General features: G+C 39.7%; 1 protein-coding gene across 1 annotated transcript in view; it reads right to left on the reverse strand.

Moving 5' to 3' along the window:
* Lama1 (laminin subunit alpha 1) overlaps positions 1-22,343 on the reverse strand; it is a 144,832-nt gene that overhangs the window by 88,083 nt on the left and 34,406 nt on the right. Inside the window, exons 5-10 of the mRNA XM_026408881.2 lie at positions 15,048-15,290; positions 13,878-14,057; positions 12,053-12,142; positions 2,704-2,821; positions 1,514-1,692; positions 892-997 (exon numbers count right to left, since the gene is read on the reverse strand). Of these exons, the coding sequence (XP_026264666.2) occupies positions 892-997; positions 1,514-1,692; positions 2,704-2,821; positions 12,053-12,142; positions 13,878-14,057; positions 15,048-15,290 (916 nt within the window). The remainder of the gene's footprint in view (positions 1-891; positions 998-1,513; positions 1,693-2,703; positions 2,822-12,052; positions 12,143-13,877; positions 14,058-15,047; positions 15,291-22,343) is intronic.

Consider the following 22,343-nt stretch of genomic DNA (forward strand, 5'->3'; position numbering starts at 1 on the left):
TGCTACAACAGGGATAACCCTTGAAAATATATTATGTGAAAGAAGCCCATCACACAAAAACCCCACATATTGTGTTCCATTTACATGAAATTCCAGAATAAGCAAATGTACCTAGATAAAGTAGATCAGTGGCCCACCCGCAGGGTCACTATCATCACCCTTTCATCAGGGTGTAGGAATCAGTCACACAATTTACCCTGCACACTCCTGCTAGGCCCCACAGCTGCACCTCTATGCCTGCTGGTCAACAGCTGCTTTTACTGCCAGTGGCCGAGAATTTGATGGGGTCACAGAAGTCTTCAAACAGATGCAACCTATTCAGGAGACTCTGATATTTGCAAGTGCACTTACCAAATTTTGAAAGGGAAAGAACACTGACATTTACAAAGTTAACTGGAGGATTTACTTGCTTGGTGAGATGATGTATGCAGAAGTCCTCTGAGCAATTCTAGGAGCTAAATAGAGCAACTGCTATTTACTGTGTTCAATAGATGGCTTTAACTGAGCCATACTTATTTTTTCATCAAATGCTCAATTATCTGCTCAAATGTCATTTCATCACCCCGACAGTGTCACCTCCACACCCGCTCTCCAACCAATTATGAGTCTCAGTTTGGCTTTAGGTCCTCAGCACTCTCCCTGGTATTATAGTATCCATGTGATTGTTTAGTGTTTCCTTTGAGGAGGGACCTTGGCCATCTATTCAAATATATATCAGAAAGATCTAGAAAACTCCCTGACACATAGTAGGTGCTTTATAAATATTTAGTGAACCAAAGAATTAATAAAGAATCCTACCATCCAACACAGTGATAATGGTTCTAACAGGTACAATCTTCCATGAAAAAAAAAAAAGCAATTGTAAGCACAAAAAATGAATCAAGCATTTACCCTTATTTAAGTCAGAATGGAGATCATCCTTAACACAGATGGCACTGAGGGACCCCACAGGGTCACAGACACAGGGACGGCAAGGTTCATCCTCATAAGGAGAAACCTGAAAGGCAAAAGTTGTCCTGGATTATTTTACCGGAAATGACAACAATATTAGCAATCATATGAACAATATTATTAATGCCAAGATAATACTGTTATAAGGGGGCACAGGGAGAAGGAGGAAGGGATAACACCCCAGGGACACTGTCACAACTGTGTATCAAGTCAGCTGAGGAATGACTACATCCTATAAACAATATTCAGCCTCTGGTTAGTGGCAGAATCTCCACGTTCCCAGTTAGATAACCCAAGATCACAAAGATAATAGGCCCTTGACCTCAAGTTAAATAACAACATGTGAACATCCTACTTATCTAGTAAACAGGGCAGAGTAGAAAATATAAATTAGAAGAACATTATTAGCACAACAATATAAATCAAGCATTACAAAAGGAAAGGAGTCTCCAACATAGAGGTTGAGAATTGTCTCCGTTGTATAGGTTGCAACTTTGTGAAGTCTCTTTTTTCTACTTTGGGAAGGCAATGATGCTCAGCCATGGGAGAGACATGTACTTACTTTATGTGGTCTATAATATCCATCCACGCAGGTTTCACAATTGATTCCCATGGTGTTCTGCAGGCAATTAATGCAAACCCCACCTCCTCTGAACTGCCCAGCTGTATTCAAGCTTCTCTTCTGATTGGCGACATTTTCATCATAGTAACAGTCTTTGGCTTTATTGTGACAATTACATTCTAGAGAATATTTTAATATATTAATTAATACACATAGGATGTCTTATAGAAAGCAGGCCCTTATTTCTCTAAGTAAGTCTATATGACTATCAATGCAATTAAAATTCTAGAGTAAGCAATTTTAATAAGATATAGGCAATATTATGTATGATAACTAGGAAGAGCTATCAAGATAATCAAAGCGAGTGCCCATTTGACACAGCAATTCATCTTCTGGGATGATACTTTGCAGAATCTTTGTACACAATGTGAATAAAATGTATGGGAATCACTGCATAATCGTTTGTGATAACAACAGACTAGAGACAATTGAAACAGTCATTGATAGATATCCATTTAAATAAATTATTTATTATACCCATAGAATGGAATTCTGTGCCACTTTTTTTTTCAAAGCAGCATTAAATTGCTAACATGGAAAGAATTTAAAGATACATTGTTAAATATTAAGAAGTAATGGGCAGCTCAGTGGCAGAGTACTTGCTTAGCATGTGCAAGGCCCTGGGTTTAATCCCGAGGTCCAAAAACAAACAAACAAACAACAACAAATAAGCCATGGTATGAATATTATGTCTTCTTCTGTGTAAGAACATATGTTGGGAGTAGCACTGTGCTAATGCATGCTTATTTGCACAAAAATTTTAATAAGAACATAATGGGAAATAATAAAAAGTGAGAAGGATGGAAATGAAGTAAAAGGAAAGCTTTTACCCCAAACTTCTTTATATTATTAGATGTTGGAATCTTGTGAATATATTGTTTATTTAAAAGTTAAATCCAAGATAATAAAGAATAAATGGATGTATGGGAAGGGGACCTTTGAGAAAATAGCAAATCCATAAAGATACATTTAGTCCTTAATAGTTTAAACTTTTTCAAGATAATCTAGAACTTTGGGCACTATTTGACTTTCTGTGAAAACAAGTTACCTACTCATTGCAAAAGTTAAGATGACGAAAGTGTAGTTATAATAAGAGGAGAAAAACCACGTTCTTCAAATAGCGTACTTACGTTCACATGTGTTACCAGAGGATATGGTCCCAGGCCTCCAAGGCTGCTGGTGGTACCCAGGACAGCACATGTTACAGCTCTCTCCACAAGTATTATGTTCACACAGACACTGCAGTTTCTACACAAAAAGGGATGCGAAACCGGATCAGAAAACTTCACCTGTGTATTTTTCTTAATTGTATTTAAGGAGAGAACCTACCACAAATAAGTGGAAAGATGTCACAATGGAAGGACATTCACCCATATCAAACAAACTGGGAGGTAACTTTTCTAAAAGGATATATACAGATAGTCTGGTTGCAAAGAGAAGGGAGGAAGATAAAAGCAACTCTCAAAGAAGGGCTGGCTAACAAAAACGTTTTTTTCAAAGATGCATTGACTTTTAAGGATTTGGAAGTTTTTAGTAATAATAATTGTCTTAATTATTAGAAGACTTTTCATTAATAATCTTCTGACATTCATTTACAGATTTTTTTTAGCATCAAAATAATACAATCTGGAATGAGGGTGTGGCTCAGTGGTAAAGTGCTTGTCTAGCATGTGGGAGGCCCTGCATTCAACCCCTAGCACTGCAAAAACAAACAACAACAACAACAACAACAAAACCCAAAAGACAAAAACAAACAACAATAACAACAAAAGAATAATCCTATTCCAGAGGTACAAAACTACAGAGAAAAGATAAGGAAAATAAAAAGTAACTCTTGTAAGTGGTTTGAATTCACTTAATATTGTGCTAAGGTGATAGAGTGCCAGGGATCCCAGCAGCCTGCAGCAGGGCCCGGAGAGCCAGGCCAACTGATTCGCGTGGCCTGCCCTGCGGCTACAGAAGGCGTGGCGCCTCAGTGAAGCCATTAATTGGCAAGCAGGGAGGTTAGGGAAGGCCATTAGGTGGAATCCCACCAGCCAAGCCCACACGGACCCTTGGGCCGAGCACGGGTTCTCAGAAGGGGAAGGAAGCGGTACAGTCCCATCCCCCACAGCGGACACTCCGCCGAGCCAGTCAGCGGCCACCATCCGGGAAAGCTGAAGGATACACCGCCACTCTCCTTCAGAGTGCGACATCAAAACAGGTCGGTGTCATTCAGCTCACCCCCCAGACAGCGGGAATTCGCATAAAATCTCTCCTAGGCTTGCCGGGAGAGGGAGTATCAAGCTGAGCCTCCATACAGGCTAGGGGGAAACCAGAGACACCTGACCTCCAACCCCTCCTCCCAGTAGCAGCCAAAAGGAAACCTGGCTAGCCAGCGCTGGGGGAGGGGCAAGCAGAAAAAATCAAAGTGATAGAGTGCCAGGGATCCCAGCAGCCTGCAGCAGGGCCCGGAGAGCCAGGCCAACTGATTCGCGTGGCCTGCCCTGCGGCTACAGAAGGCGTGGCGCCTCAGTGAAGCCATTAATTGGCAAGCAGGGAGGTTAGGGAAGGCCATTAGGTGGAATCCCACCAGCCAAGCCCACACGGACCCTTGGGCCGAGCACGGGTTCTCAGAAGGGGAAGGAAGCGGTACAGTCCCATCCCCCACAGCGGACACTCCGCCGAGCCAGTCAGCGGCCACCATCCGGGAAAGCTGAAGGATACACCGCCACTCTCCTTCAGAGTGCGACATCAAAACAGGTCGGTGTCATTCAGCTCACCCCCCAGACAGCGGGAATTCGCATAAAATCTCTCCTAGGCTTGCCGGGAGAGGGAGTATCAAGCTGAGCCTCCATACAGGCTAGGGGGAAACCAGAGACACCTGACCTCCAACCCCTCCTCCCAGTAGCAGCCAAAAGGAAACCTGGCTAGCCAGCGCTGGGGGAGGGGCAAGCAGAAAGAATCAAAGTGATAGAGTGCCAGGGATCCCAGCAGCCTGCAACAGGGCCCGGAGAGCCAGGCCAACTGATTCGCGTGGCCTGCCCTGCGGCTACAGAAGGCGTGGCGCCTCAGTGAAGCCATTAATTGGCAAGCAGGGAGGTTAGGGAAGGCCATTAGGTGGAATCCCACCAGCCAAGCCCACACGGACCCTTGGACCGAGCTCGGGTTCTCAGAAGGGGAAGAAAGCGGTACAGTCCCATCCCCCACAGCGGACACTCCACCGAGGCAGTCAGCGGCCACCATCCGGGAAAGCTGAAGGATACACCGCCACTCTCCTTCAGAGTGCAACATCAAAACAGCGGACACTCCATCCAGGCAGTCAGTGGCCACCATCCGGGAAAGCTGAAGAATACACCACCACTCTCCAACAGCTTGTAACATCAAAACAGCCAGCAGCAGGACCCCGGAGATCCAGGCCAACTGATTCGCGCGGCCTGCCCCGCAGCTACAGAAGGCGTGGCACCTCAGAGAAGCCATTAATTAGCAAGCAGGGAGGTTAGGGACTGCCATTAGGTGGAATCCCACCAGCCAAGCCCACCGCCCACGCCCGGAAGAGGCCCAGCGATCTGCCAGCATTGTAGTCACGACACCCCAATTGGAATAGGGACAGAGCAGAGCCGCCTTCCACTCCCGGAACAGGCCCAGAGAGCCGCCAGCGTGACAGACATGTCACCCCAATTGGAGTAGGGGCACAGCCGCCGCCCGCACCTGCAAGGGAGACTTTTCAAGTATACAAGAGCAACATAAATAAATAGGGGGTAAATTTCAAAACACAACAGTTGCACCAAGCAGAAAGAAACGCGGGCAGTATGAAAAGACAAGGAAAGAAAGGACCACAAGCAATGCAGGTCAACTCAACTTTAGAAGAGGTAATAGCTGCAACAGATGGAATATCAGATAAAGAGTTCAGGATATATATGCTTCAGATGATCTGGAGTCTCAAGGAAGACATGAGACAGCAAAATCAGACAATGAAAGATCACATTGACAAACAAATCCAGGAAGTCAAAGATCAATTTCACAGGGAGATAGAGGTAATAAAAAACAAACAAATTGAAATTCTAGAAATGCAGGAAACAATAAACCAACTTAAAAACTCAATTGAGAATACTACCAGCAGAGTAGATCACTTAGAAGAGAGAACATCAGACAATGAAGACAAAGTATTTCAACTGGAAAAGAACATAGACAGCTCAGCAAGTCTGCTAAGAAACCATGAGCAGAACATCCAAGAATTATGGGACAATATCAAAAGACCAAATTTAAGAGTCATTGGGATACAGGAAGGCACAGAGCTCCATTCCAAAGGAATAAACAGTCTATTCAGTGAAATAATACGAGAAAACTTCCCAGAATTGAAGATTGAGACAGAATCCCAAATCCTAGAAGCCTACAGGACGCCGAATGTGCAAAATCATAAGAGATCCACACCTAGACACATTATAATGAAGATGTCCAACATACAGAATAAGGAGAGAATTTTAAAAGCTGCAAGAGAAAGAAAGCAGATTACATTTAGGGGTAAACCAATCAGGATAACAGCTGATCTCTCAACACAGACTCTGAAAGCTAGAAGATCCTGGAATAACATATTTCAAACACTGAAAGACAATGGGCTCCAACCAAGAATCGTGTATCCGGCGAAATTAAGCTTCAGGTTAGAAGATGAAATTAAAACCTTCCACAATAAACAAAAGTTAAAAGAATTCGCAGCTAGAAAACCATCTCTTCAAAAAATCCTTGGCAAAACATTACAGGAAGAGGAAATGGAAAACAACATTGAAAACCAACAATGGGAGGTAGGACAGTAAAGGGGGGAAAGTAGTCATAGAGGATAACAAATCAGGTTTAGTAACATCAATAAACAAATATGGATAGAAGAACAAACCATATCTCAATAATAACCCTAAATGTTAATGGCTTAAACTCACCAATTAAGAGACACAGGCTAGTAGAATGGATCAAAAAACAAGACCCAACAATATGCTGTCTACAGGAGACGCATTTGATAGGAAAAGATATACATAGACTGAAGGTGAAAGGTTGGGAAAAATCATATCACTCATATGGACCGCGGAAACAAGCAGGAGTGTCCATACTCATATCTAATAAAATAGATTTCAAGCCAAAGCTAATCAAAAGGGATATAGAAGGACACTTCATACTGCTCAAGGGAACCATACACCAACAAGACATAACAATCATAAATATATATGCCCCAAATAATGGTGCAGCTGTATTCATCAAGCAAACTCTTCTCAAGTTCAAGAGTCTAATAGACCAACATACAATAATCATGGGAGACTTCAACACACCTCTCTCACCACTGGACAGATCTTCCAAACAAAAGTTAAATAAGGAAACTATAGAACTCAATAACACAATTAACAACCTAGACTTAATTGACATATATAGACTATACCACCCAACATCAAGTAGCTACACTTTTTTCTCAGCAGCACATGGAACCTTCTCAAAAATAGACCATATACTATGTCACAGGGCAACTCTTAGACAATACAAAGGGGTAGAGATAATACCATGCATCTTATCTGATCATAATGGAATGAAACTGAAAATCAATGATAAAAGAAGAAAGGAAAAAGCAAGCATCACCTGGAGAATGAACAATAGGTTGCTGAGTGATCAATGGGTTTTAGAAGACATCAAGGAGGAAATTAAAAAATTCCTAGAGTTAAATGAAAACACAGACACAACATATCGGAATCTATGGGACACATTGAAAGCAGTTCTAAGAGGAAAATTCATTGCTTGGAGTTCATTCCTCAAAAAAAGAAAAAACCAACAAATAAATGATCTCATACTTCATCTCAAAATCCTAGAAAAAGAAGAGCAAAACAACAGCAAAAGAAGTAGAAGGCAAGAAATAATTAAAATCAGAGCTGAAATTAATGAAATTGAAACAAAAGAAACAATTGAAAAAATTGACAAAACTAAAAGCTGGTTCTTTGAAAAAATAAATAAAATTGACAGACCCTTAGCCATGCTAACGAAGAGAAGAAGAGAGAGAACCCAAATTACTAGCATACGGGATGAAAAAGGCAATATCACAACAGACACTTCAGAAATACAGAAGATAATCAGAAATTACTTTGAATCCTTATACTCCAATAAAATAGAAGATAGTGAAGGCATAGATAAATTCCTTGAGTCCTATGATCTGCCCAGATTGAGCCAGGAGGATATAGACAACCTAAACAGACCAATAACAATAGAGGAAATAGAAGAAACCATCAAAAGACTACCAACTAAGAAAAGCCCAGGACCGGATGGGTATACAGCAGAGTTTTACAAAACCTTTAAAGAGGAACTAACACCAATACTTTTCAAGCTATTTCAGGAAATAGAAAAAGAGGGAGAACTTCCAAATTCATTCTACGACGCCAACATCACCCTGATTCCGAAACCAGACAAAGACACATCAAAGAAGGAAAACTACAGACCAATATCTCTAATGAACCTTGACGCAAAAATCCTCAATAAAATTCTGGCGAATCGGATTCAAATACATATCAAAAAAATTATACATCATGATCAAGTAGGATTCATCCCTGGGATGCAAGGCTGGTTTAATATACGGAAATCAATAAATGTTATTCACCACATCAATAGACTTAAAAATAAGAACCATATGATCATCTCAATAGATGCAGAAAAAGCATTCGACAAAGTACAGCATCCCTTTATGTTCAAAACGCTAGAAAAATTAGGGATAACAGGATCATACCTCAACATTGTAAAAGCAATCTATGATAAGCCACAGGCCAGCATCATTCTGAATGGAGAAAAATTGAAGGCATTCCCTCTAAGATCTGGTACAAGACAGGGATGCCCTCTCTCACCACTTCTGTTCAACATAGTCCTCGAAACACTGGCCAGAGCAATTAGACAGTCAAAAGAAATTAAAGGCATAAAAATAGGAAAAGAAGAACTTAAATTATCACTATTTGCAGATGATATGATTCTATACCTAGCAGACCCAAAAGGGTCTACAAAGAAGCTATTAGAGCTAATAAATGAATTCAGCAAAGTGGCAGGATATAAGATCAACACGCATAAATCAAAGGCGTTCCTGTATATGAGCGACAAATCCTCTGAAACGGAAATGAGGACAACTACTCCATTCACAATATCCCCCCAAAAAATAAAATACTTGGGAATCAACCTAACAAAAGAGGTGAAAGATTTATACAATGAAAATTACAGAACCCTAAAGAAAGACATAGAAGAAGACCTTAGAAGATGGAAAAACATACCCTGCTCATGGATAGGCAGAACTAACATCATCAAAATGGCGATATTACCAAAAGTTCTCTATAAGTTCAATGCAATGCCAATCAAAATCCCAACAGCATATCTTGTAGAAATAGATAAAAGAATCATGAAATTCATATGGAATAATAAAAGACCCAGAATAGCAAAAACAATACTAAGCAGGAAGTGTGAATCAGGCGGTATAGCGATACCAGACTTCAAGCTATACTACAGAGCAATAGTAACAAAAACAGCATGGTACTGGTACCAAAACAGGCGGGTGGACCAATGGTACAGAATAGAGGACACAGTAACTAATCCACAAAACTACAACTATCTTATTTTTGATAAAGGGGCTAAAAGCATGCAATGGAGGAAAGATAGCATCTTCAACAAATGGTGCTGGGAAAACTGGAAATCCATTTGCACCAAAATGAATCTGAATCCCTATCTCTCGCCGTGCACAAAAGTTAACTCAAAATGGATCAAGGAGCTTGATATTAAATCAGAGACACGGCATCTGATAGAAGAAAAAGTTGGTTATGATCTACACGCTGTGGGATCGGGCTCCAAATTCCTCAATAGGACACCCATAGCGCTAGAGTTAACAAATAGAATCAACAAATGGGACTTACTCAAACTAAAAAGTTTTTTCTCAGCAAAAGAAACAATAAGAGAGATAAATAGGGAGCCTACATCCTGGGAACAAATCTTTACTCCACACACTTCAGATAGAGCCCTAATAACCAGAATATACAAAGAACTCAAAAAATTAGACAATAAGATAACAAATAACCCAATCAATAAATGGGCCAAGGACCTGAACAGACACTTCTCAGAGGAGGACATACAATCAATCAACAAGTACATGAAAAAATGCTCACCATCTCTAGCAGTCAGAGAAATGCAAATCAAAACTACCCTAAGATACCATCTCACTCCAGTAAGACTGGCAGCCATTAGGAAGTCAAACAACAATAAGTGCTGGAGAGGATGCGGGGAAAAGGGCAGTCTTGTTCATTGCTGGTGGGACTGCAAATTGGTGCAGCCAATTTGGAAAGCAGTATGGAGATTTCTCGGAAAGCTGGGAATGGAACCACCATTTGACCCAGCTATTCCCCTTCTCGGTCTATTCCCTAAAGCCCTAACAAGAGCATGCTATAGGGACACTGCTACATCGATGTTCATAGCAGCTCAATTCACGATAGCAAGACTGTGGAACCAGCCTAGATGCCCTTCAATAGATGAATGGATAAAAAAAATGTGGCATTTATACACTATGGAGTATTACTCTGCATTAAAAAATGACAAAATTATAGAATTTGGAGGGAAATGGATGGCATTAGAGCAGATTATGCTAAGTGAAGCTAGTCAATCTTTAAAAAACAAATACCAAATGACTCCTTTGATATAAGGGGTGTAAACAAGGACAGGGTAGGGACGAAGAGCTTGAGAAGAATATTTACAGTAAACAGGGATGAGAGGTGGGAGGGAAAGGGAGTGAGAAGGGAAATTGCATGGAAATGGAAGGCGATCCTCAGGGTTATACAAAATGTCATATAAGAGGTAAGGAGGGGTAAGTCAAGAGAATACAAATGGAAGACATGATTTACAGTAGAAGGGGTAGAGAGAGAAAAGGGGAGGGGAGGGGAGGGGAGGGGAGGGGAGGGGGGATAGTAGACAATAGGACAGACAGCAGAATACATCAGACACTAGAAAGGCAATATGTCAATCAATGGAAGGGTAACTGATGTGATACAGCAATTTGTATACGGGGTAAAAGCGGGAGTTCATAATCCACTTGAATCAAACCGTGTAATATGATGTATTAAGAACTATGTAATGTTATGAACGACCAATAAAAAAAAAAAATATTGTGCTAAAACAAACTTTATTCTATTCTGATTCAATACCACAAACATGAAAATGGAGAAAATGAGAAGGCAATATTTTTTAAAATGTTCAGCATAAATTATAACTGCACATGTTTTTGCTCAATTCTCTCCTAGAGAGAAGAGTTTCAAAATTCAGAAGACTTCTGACTTGTTCACCTTACTGTGGTAAATTTTACGTTATGTATACCTTACCACACATGCAGAAAACCACAAGAAGGACTTAATTAGAAATATATCCTCCAAATAAAGCAAAATTATGAAATTGTTTAAAAAATTAAACCATAGTGCATCTTTATCTGGTTTTGATATCAGGGTTTTACTGGCTGTATAGAAAGTATCTGGGAGTGTTCCCTCTTTTCTTTTTCATGAAATAAATGAGAATGACTGGTGTTAGCTCTTCTGTAAAGGTCTGGTAAAACTCAACCGAGAATCCATCTGGTTCTGGGCTTTCCTTCCTTGAAAGGCTTTTAATTGCTGCCTCAATCTCATTGCTTGATAATGGTCTGTTTATACTTATAGTTCAATTTGGCCAGGTCATATGCATGCAGAAATCTGTCAATGTCTTCTAGATTTTCCAGGTTATTGTAGAATAAATTTTCAAAATAGTTACTAATTATCCTCTGGATTGCAGAAGTCCTTGTGTTGGTGATATTTCCCTTTCATCTCTAATTTTGTTGGTTAGGGTCTTCTCTAGCTTTCGGTTGGTTTGACTAAATATTTATCAATCTTGTTAATCTTTTCACAAAGTCAGCGATTGTTGCATTGATCCTTTTTATTGTTTTTTTTAATTTTCAATTTCATTAAATTCATCTCTGATCTCAATTATTTTCTGTCTTCTAGTGATTTGGGATTGGTTTGTTTTTCTTTCTCTAGAGCCTTGAGGTATGACATTATATTTTTTATTTGTGATATATATATATATTTTTAATGTAGGCACTCAATGCTGTATACTTTCCTCTTAGAACTGCATTCATAGTGTCCAGTTAAAAAAACAGTAAGTAAATAGAAAATCGGTACAGCAGAGGAAGGGGAGCAAGGTTAGGGAGGAGGAGAAGAAAAGAACTACTACTGGGTCCAGAAATGGAGCAAATTATATTCCATGCATGCATAATTATGTCAAAAGGACCTCATTATTATATATAAATATAATACACTAATAAAAACATTAAAAATTAAAACAGTAAAATTTTATGAAAATATTTTTACTCTTTTGCTACATGAGTTTATAACTTTCAACATTTGCCTTGAATGCAAAAGAATACTGAAAATATTACAGTTACAACTTCTACGCTGAAGTTGCAGTAAATCATCAAATACTAGAACTTACCTTTGTAGTTTCATCCCATGGGCAGTTGCTAGCATGGCCGGAGCAAATGCACATCCCTCCAACAGAAATGTCCTTTATTGAATAGTAATACTAAGAAAAAGAAATGTTACATACAGAAATTAAAACCTTTTTATTTCAGTGAAAAGAAAACACTGGCACTCCACAAATCTGTCAGGTAGTGTATTATCAGTAATCTAAAAGTATATGTCCATTTCAAATTATATTTCACGCATGATGAATGTTGGTGCTCAATTAAAATCAATAATGCTCAAATCAACTCATCTATTAAACCTGAGTCTAAAAGAATTTTCCAGCTTGGCTGCATCTTAAACCAAAGAGGTCTTCTTCAAAGCCTACCTGCCAAAACACCTAAAAAATACTGGGCAATTGAATTTAGTACTACATTAAAAAGATAACACATCACCAGCAAAGAAGATTTATCCTCCAATGCAGTTAGTTCAATACACAAAATCAGTAGATATAAATAGCCTCATTAACAAAATAGTGTTTTTGTCTTAAGATTAGTTCTCACCACTTTGTAGATTTGTATATGTTAATAAATATCTTTTGGGATTTCATTTTCCATTATTCATTACTATATATATAAATGTGATTCATTTTTAAAATTTTTAAATTTGTTTTAATTAGTTATACATGACAGTAGAATACATTTATGCACTTTAATATATCATACATAGATGGGATATAATGTCTCATTTTTCTGAGTGTACATGTTGCAGAATCATATTGGTCAGGCAGTCATACACCCACACACACACACACACACACACACACACACAAATATATACATACAGTAATAATGTCTGTTTCATTCTACTATCTTTCCTCTCCCCACATCTCTTCTTCTTCCCTCCCAACACTTCACTCTACCTAATCTAAGGTAACCCTGTTCTTCCATAGTGCCCCCCTACTGCCTTATTGTGAATTAGTGTCCAAATATTAGAGAAAACATTTGGCCTTTGGTTTTGTGGGATTGGCTTATTTTGCTTAGCATCTTATTTCCCAACTCCAACCATTTATGGGCAAATGCCATAATTTTACTCTTTTTTTAAAAGCTGAGTAATATTCCATTGAGTATATATTCCACATTTTTTATTTTGTACATTGTAACACTGTTAAATTAACTTATATTTACTAGTTGTTTCAGATTTTCTATGCATACAATCATGTCATCTACAAGTGGTGCTTCATTCTTACTGTGCTCTCTGTATGCCTTTGATTTATTTTTCTTGCATTATTGAACAAGAGCTTTACCAAAAAACCATAAGATATTTCCAAGAGGAATTAAAGAAGATCTAGATAAGTGAGGAGACACAGCATGTTCATGAACTGGATGATTCAATATTGTTTAGAGGTCTTCCAAAATTCATCTTAAATGGACACAAAGAATCAATGGGGGCTAGGATTGAGGCTCAGGGGTACGGTACTTGCCTAGCATGGGTAAGGTACTAGGTTCAATCTTCCTTAGCACCACATAAGAATAAATAAATAAATAAAATAAAGGTATTTTTAAAAGAGTCAATTGAACAAATGCCTTAAAAAAAAAGAATCAATGGAATTCCAGTGAAAATCTTAGCAGGTTCTTTTGGAGGGTGAGGGGGTAGGACAGGATATCAGGGCTACCATGTAAAGGCAGCATTTGTATTAAAGGATATCAGATGACATTTGATAAAATAAGGATATAACAGCTGGGAAGAAAGAGAGCCAACCTGGGAGGTCAACCAAACTGAAAAGAAGAAAAGAGAATCTCCCTGAAACCAAACAAACTTATAACAAAGGTGGTGAGGGGGCACCATATACTCACTCGTCTTGTAACAATAGGGTCAAGGTCTTTGGGTTCCCGGTGGCTAAGGGTCATCAGATCAGCATTGAGTGTCCTGATGCGTTGTAATCGAAGGCGGATATATCGTGCAGAGGTAAATTCCAACAACCTGGGGGAAGGATCGTCAGCACTTGGTCTGCCATTGATGAGTGACGTATGAATCTAAAACATGAAGAAGAAAAACAAACAAATGCCATTTTTAAGCATGGCAAAAATATAGCCCTTAATTTCAGGATATAATCTTTACCAAGATACTATCTAAAATCAAACCCAAACAATCAAACTCTTGTCAAAATCTAACGTGTGTTAACTACTCGTGAATCACCGTGATCCACATCACATCTTCAATTTAGGAGAGTTATCCATTCGCGAGTCTGAGGTTGCTGGGGATCTTTAACCGGGCACCTCTCCCTGCATGGTAAGGATATTTTAAACATCTATTATTAAGCTATGGCTTCTCAGAAACAAATTCTAAAATCCATGAAGAGGTTGGGGAGAGCAAGAAAAGGGTGCCAAAAGCCATAATCATAACCTGCTCTCTTAATTAATCTCTGCTCTTGAAACAATGCAGGGCTTTCTATGGAGTCCCTGCTGTGAAGAGCACTTCAGAGAGGTTTTTGTAGTTTTATCTCATCAAGCCAGGTGCTACTGAAGAATGTGCTGCTTTCATTACACTCTGACTTTAATGAAGTGTGGGCCACCTGGGCGTGCTGAGCATGGAGCTGTGACATTTTATGGGCATCTCCCAGTCCAAATCCCTCCAAACAGAGCTACACAGAGAAAATTAGGAACTACATCTTTTAGAAGCATTTTGGCTGTCGTTTTAATATTTCAACAAACGTTCTCATTCTGGTGTTATGGAAAGATGCTCTGAAGGAGGAACTGATGGACTTACTCCATTACAACAGAGTAAAAAATGCGGGACCTCCATGAAGGGAAGAAATCAATGGGGCAAAATTATCTGCAGTGAAATTAATCATATTAGGCAGCATTCAGGGCTACTTTAAATAGAAGTAGGTAGCTGTAGTGAAGGTCTTTGTATTGAGAGCAATCTATCTTGTGTGTTCGATATCTGCTCCTATGAGGGCTCTTTCAGCATTCGAGGCAGGAGTCTCTGAGGAGGAAAAGCTGTCACCACTGTGGGCACGGTACCTCGCCATGATCCAGTGGTATCAGTCTGGAATAATAGGAGGTGCAGATGACTTCGTCGTCGGCTCTGTAAGTGGGCGGCCCCCGTCTTGGAGTTATGTTGTAGCGTGTCAAACACTCCGTGTCACTGACTGCATAATACTGCCAGGGGCTGAACGTGGTGCCATCCAGAGAGCGCTCCAAAATCCAGTTTCCAGGTCTGGGGGCATTGGCGGCTTTAATGATGACATAGGCAACTTGAAAAATCTGAAACAAAGACATTGGAAAAATCTCAACCCAGAGAAACACTGCATGAGCGCGATTACACGTGGAATCCAAGACAGGCCATTCACAGAAGTGTGAATGCCAGGGGCTGGAGGAGGAGAGAATGAGGGGACGTGTGTCCAGGAGCACGTTTCAGTCATGCAAGATGAGTAAGTTCTGGGGGTCTCATGTATGATGTGTCTATAGGGAACAATATTGTGTACTAAGAGGGTAGATAGCTCTTATCTGAAAAGATGGTTATATTCCTTGTCTTGATTATGGTTATTATTTCACAAGGCACAGGTACATGAAATCATTAAATTATGCCCATTAAATATGTAAAATTTTTTAAAAATTAAAAAATAAGCCAGAATCAGCAGTCATTGCTCAAAAAGCAAAGTAGTTCTTGAGAAAACTATTATATGATGATGGCCAAGGTCTCTCTATGCTTTTGTTAGGTAGGAGACAGGGCATGGGGAAAGGATAGAAAAGTGAGAGAGAGGTTACCACCCACCTAACACTCTGCCTGAAGGCCCTGTGGTGAGGGGAAGCTGGGCCATCTTGTGGTTAAAGGAAGGAAGCTAGACCACCAGGAGGGGAGTTCAAGACCTTGAAGGGAAAGTCCCAGATCTTGATCTTGGGCATGAACAATAGCCTGAGGGAGGGACCTAAAGTTAACTAGTTGCTAGTTAACATATTATCAGGATTGCAGTTTGCTCCCCCTCTGTGCATTGGGGAGGGGGCCTTTTGCATGCACAGTGGAAAAGAAATTATGGCAGGTTCAGCTGTCAATCAAGGTGTCAATCAACCCCAAATCCACCCTGGGAAGAACTAGCACAGCTCAATAATGTAAGCTCCACTCTGTAGACAGGGCCTGGAGCTACTTCAGAGCCCTGCCCACTCTGTTCTCCAAAAGTGCTCTGTTTACCTTTGCTTTGTTTACCAACCTCCTCAGTCTTAGTCAGGACTAGGCACCTCCTGGGGACCCCTGCCACGTGCCAATAACACATTTGTGTATAACTGCTCGTACACATTAATCAGAAATATGCCTTATGTCCTGCTGGCATTTATTTTCATAATAAACTCAAAAAGCACTCACAAATAAATCTGCACTTTTATTATTAGCAGTATTAGCATTAACATAAGTACTTATTCTATTGTTTCCCAAGTCTTTTATCTGGATTCTGGCTAGTAATAGTAGCATTATATTTCATTAATCGTAATGTTAAATGTATTTCTCACAGGGATTAGGTGATTTGGAGACAATAGATCTGAATAGGATAAAACACAGTTAGCCCACTACATGTCTCCTAAATTGGCTAAAATCCGAAACACTGACAGAACCCAATGCTGGGGAGGATGTGGAACAACAGGAACTCTCATTCACTGCTGGAAGGAATGCTAAAAAGGTGCAGCCTTTTGAGGACAGTTTGACAGTTTCTTATAAAACTAAACACCAATTCATCCAATAACCATGCTTCTTGACATTTACTCCAATGAACTGAAGTCTTATAGAACTTGCACACAGTTGTTTACAATTGCTTTATTCATAACTGGCAAAATTTGGAAGCAACCATGAACGCTTTGCATAGGTAAATAGATGCATAAAATATGGTGCATTTAGATAATGAAATAGCATTTAAGAGGGTGGGGTGCCAGGGGTTGAACTCAGCCCTATTTTGTATTTTATTTAGAGACAGGGTCTCACTGGGTTGCTTAGCGCCTAACTGTTGCTGAGGCTGGCTTTGAACTCACGATCCTCCTGCCTCAGCCTCCCAAGCTGATGGGATTACAGGCATGTGCCACTGTGCCCAGCTTGAAATAGCATTCTTAAAAAAAAAAAAAATAGAATTCAAAGTAAGGAGGAAGCAGAGAAAAAGAGGATACAGCTGACTATTAACAGAATGAGGAAACTGGCCAGACAAACCTTGGATTTGGAAAGGAACTTTGTGTATAACTAGCCCCAAATCCTGCACCAGGAAAGAATCATCTCTCCAACAACCCAGCCCTCCTGGGAACACTTCCAGAGACAGAAAATTCGTTGGTTCCTAAGACAGCACTTTTGTTTTATGACAACTCTACATTACAGGTTCTTTCTTTTTACACTTATTCAAGGTCTGCCATAAATTTCTGTGTACTGGAGGATTCCACATTGATGTAACTGTCGTTCAAACATTTGAACATAACTATCATATATCTTTCCAGAATCCAAAGTCTTTTCATGTTTTGCTTCAACATTCTGGTTTCTTAAAAACATTCATTATTTAACAAGGTACCATCACCTTCTCATGATGTTCTGGACACAAGCTTATTTTAAAACACGGTTTCCAGGAACTCAGCACAAAATTTTCCAAATGCTTCTAAACTGGGAAGAAAGAGTGAAAACACCATGTCCCTCATTTCAGTCCTTCAGTCTTTGGGAGCAAATTTGGATTGTTAACTCAACAACAAGGACATTCCCTTTCCATGTGAGCTGCTATTTAGTCCAGATTCCCTCTAACTCAGATAGCTATGTGCAATTAAAAAAAAAAAAAAGTCCACTATTTTCTGTTTTTTAAACATACAGTCAGTTCTCCGTATTGTGAGATCTGTGTCTGAGTTCAGACAACCACAGCTTGAAAGTATATAAACTGCATCCGAACGGAACATGTACAGATTTCTTGTACTTGTTCCCTATTAAATGATACATTATAACAAGTGTTTACATAGCATTTCCATGGTGTTAAGTGCTGTAAGTAATCTAGAGATGATTTAAAGTATATGAGAGGGCATGCATAGGTTCATGCAAAGACGGTGCCATTTTACATGGGGGACTTGAGGGTTATGGATTCTGGTATTCTCAAGTTGTCCTGGAACCACTCCCCATGGACAGTAAAGACCAACTGTATACATAATACATGCATGTAAAAGTGTACATAAACATGCAAGTTTGTATATATATGTTTGCATGACAATATTAATTTATATAAGTGCAAATGTAAATGCTTGTGTATATGTATGTTTTTGTGTGTGCACATGTGTTTGTGCATATGTTTGTGTGTGCACATACATTTGTATGTATATCTGAGCATGTATGTTTGTGTGTGTATATGTTTGTTATGCATAACACACATACACACACACACTAGGAAGGAAGTTGTTCACTTACTCTGAGTCTTATTGTCTCTGGGATTTGGGGGTTTTGTTTTTTTAGCCTCTCCTCATCAATTCCAGGAACACAAGAGCTCTTTAAACCTAGCCCATCACAAACCAAATGATTTTATGTTCACCTACTAATTCTAGGGAATGCATAGGCAAGGACAACCCTATCTTGTTCTAATAACTTTGTTCACTCACAAGAAACGTTCCCTGGCTGAGTTTGGTACGTAGGTGATTTGAGGTGCCTGATATCTGGGCTCTCCACGTTCGAGTGTTGTCTTTCTCCAGAAAGCAACCACTGTTTCTAAAGCACATTAGAAGCAAAACCATGTCCTCAGCGTTTTGATAAATGAGAACAGGGCAGAACATTCTCCTCTGTACTTGTCACTGTCCTAGTGCTGGCAAATATTTTCAGCCTAAAAGCAGAGCTCTATCCCTGTAATGCCAGTAGCTCTGGACGCTGAGGCAGGAGGATGACAAGTTCTAGGTCAGCCTCAGCAACTTAGGAAGACCCTAAGGATCTTAGGGAGACTGTCTCAAAATAAAAAGGGCTGAGGATGTGGCTCAGCGTTTTAGGGACCCTGGGTTCAATCCTGGGTAGCAAAAAAAGAAATAATAAGTAAAACTTTATGAGCGCATGGACCATTATCACACTCCACTGTGCACGTGTGAAATTAGGACTTACAGAATGGAGGCCTGGAGCAACTGGAGAGAAACTGTTCACAGACATCATTTACAAAGATAATGGAACTGGGATGTATTTACCTTCTGTTTTCCAGGTTCATCTTTGAAAATGCAAAGGACTAACAGACTTCTTACCACATGTATGTAAGAGCTTACTCATACTATCTCACTTAACCCCAAACAGCACTGCTAGTGTTTTTACATATATGGAAACTCATGTAAAGAAAGGTCAAAGAACAAGTTAGTGAGGTACAGGTCCTAATAGGAAACCAGGAGTTCTCCCCCCTCAGTCCTCGGCCACCATGCATAAGGCCTGCCAGAGTACAAGCTCTCCACCTCTGACCTCGCCTTGCACTTTCTTTTTGTGATAACAACAGTGACAACAACAAAGACTTTCACACTCACTGGGAAACCACGTTCTAAAGAGACACAAGGGCACGTGTTCCATTCAATTCTGGAGTTTCTGTCATGGGAGCTAAGGATCAGTGTAGGGAGGTAATGGAGAATATGCAAGAAACAAAAATGAGTAAATATTTATAATGACATATTGATTAATGATAATCTTCATTGATGTTAATAAATATCATTAATAATAATATGAGTAATGAACGTGAACATTAATTTGTTACTCGAATCAAATTACAGAGCACTTATTGTGGCCAGTGATAAATGCTTTTTTAGAATGACTGACTCTGTGACTCCTTGGAACTGCCTTCTTCTCATGAAGTAAATACTATTATTTCCTGTACTTTACAAATGAGGAAATTGAGGCACAGAAAGATGAAGTCATTATCCTGGGATCTCACAAGTACTAACCTGTAAACCCCAGGGTGTGCCCTCATAACCACTGTGCAACATGACCTCCAGAGATTGCCAGGGTAAGGGAGAAAGGAATCCCGGGCTGAGACAACTGATGAGAACTAACCCCATTTCCCCAAACTCTTACTTCCAGCAGCAGCATTTATTTTAACACCATGTTCTGGTAGCTTATCACACCCTTGTCAGCTTTTGTACTGACAATTCAGCCATGCATAAGAAAATTGGGCCAAACGGAAGAGAAGCTACAGAGGAGAAACTTCAGGACACATCTTCCAGGAAGACTTCTATTAGAAGTCAGCCATTATTCTCACAATCTCTCAATAGTCATCAAGGTTGTCCCCAAAGGGCAGACCAGGAGACAAATGAAAATCAGACCCTGAGCTCTAAGTCGGACAGAGGAAAAGGATACCACGAAGGGTATAAATACAAACTGTCTTCACTTTAACCCTGTGATGGGCTGATGATGCCCCCTCCCAAATTCTATAGGGTAAGTCCCACCCCCCAGGACCTCAGAATGTGACTGTGTTTGGAGTCAGGGCCTTGAAAGGGGTGACTTAAGTAAAATGAGGCTGATCTAAAATGACTGTGTCCTTATAAAAAAGCGATTTGGACACAGACACACACAGAGGGAAGATCATGTGAAGAGACAGGGAAAAGATGGGCACCTACAAACCAACAAGAAAGAGCTCAGAGAAAACCAAACCCACCAAAAACTTGATCTCGGATTTTCAGGCTCTAAATCTGTGAGAAATAAATTTCACTTGCTGAAGGCACATAGTCTGTGATATTTGTTATGGTGGTTTGAGTTGCCTAAGACAAGTCCTAATTTAAGAATCCGGTGTTGATAAACAGGTCTTATAGCTAAGGTAGGAAAAAAAGCAAGGGATTCTGTGTATAGAGAATTTTAAACTTTTGTTCAAATAAAATCCACTATATCTCTGTTGTCCCTTTCTGGCATGGTTGACTAAACTGCCTTTTCTCCCAATATAAGGTTGGCTGAACACAAACTGTTGACACAGGGGTTTTCACTGGACTCAGACTCATCCCAGTCTTGCCAAACCTACAGCTGATACAGCCCTTCTTAAATCCACTTTCATCCCAGTTCTCCGTCCAGTGGCCTTAGTTAATGATCACTGGAATGCACATAAACATTGTCACATAAATAAAGTAGGCACACATCAAACACCACTGTCTACAGAGGAATCCACACAGGAATGTCCATGTGGACCTCAATCTTAACTTAAATATAGTAAATCCATCTCAGGCCCACAAGTCTGAAAATCACAGAGAGCCCAACCTTCCAAGGTCAGAGGCCCATTTCCCATGTGCAGTGAGAAGTCCCTCTTCTCCACAGAAAGGACAGTTGTGTTCTGCACAACTGTGGTCTCAGGAAATCTTTGGGGCCCGAGACCATGCGTGAATACCTTCTGTAAATTGCCCATAAAAAAAAAAAAAAAAAAAAAAAAAAAACCAAAAAAAAAAAAACTTAACTGTTTCCATGGCTGTAACCAAACAGGGAATGAGGGAGTGTTTTCTCTCTTAGGTGAAGGAAATGAACTTCTCACAGGTGAAAGAGATTTAGGTTAATAGTTAAGTGTATTTGATAAATAATATTGCTTGACTAGCCCTAAAAACGAAGGGAATTGGTGTTTGATTAGCTTTCTTGCTTATAAAATTATTAGAGAATGAAATTTAAAATGACTGCTTGAATTACTCTTTATTGCTGGAGGATAAAGAAGCAATTATTTCAGAGAAGGCTCATTATTAATACTGATGTGAATCACTTTCAGTTTTACAGCATATCCATCACGAAAGCACCTGGTCCATTCATGACTGAGTAAAGAAGCAGCAAAATCTATGAAGGACAAGTAACGTGGACAGCTTAGATGTTTGCTGAGGAAGAATGTGTGCAATATACATTTTAGATCTTTTAGGAGCTATTACCTGAAAATGTCTTTTGTATTGTATTTTGGTTGTGTGTTTTACTGTTTTCCCTCATTTAACCCAGGAGGTCTCACTATTCTGTATCTAGAACACCTATTAAAGAACTGAGCAATATTATAGATGACCTAGATATAGAACTATGAACTAAAGAACATAATGGGTCAAGGCCAGTATATACAACTAAAGTAAAAAGAAAGAAAAAGAGAAAGAAAGAAAGAAAGAAAGAAAGAAAGAAAGAGAAAGCAAGCAAGCTTCATGAATAAGTAGAGACTTTTAGTTGATTTGTCTTTCTGTAAATTTGGTGCTGACATTATACATGAAAAATAAGTGTATGAAAGACCTGTAACTTCTCCCCTACCCCCAGCACACCCACTTCTTTATTTTTGCTTTATCTTTCTACTGGGAGGAGGAAGGACTGGATGCCAGTGTTGATCAGTTCAGATCAAGCAGGTTTCTTTCCTTAAAATTCCT

Source organism: Urocitellus parryii, chromosome 13 (assembly GCF_045843805.1).
Source record: "Urocitellus parryii isolate mUroPar1 chromosome 13, mUroPar1.hap1, whole genome shotgun sequence".
NCBI lineage: Eukaryota > Metazoa > Chordata > Mammalia > Rodentia > Sciuridae > Urocitellus > Urocitellus parryii.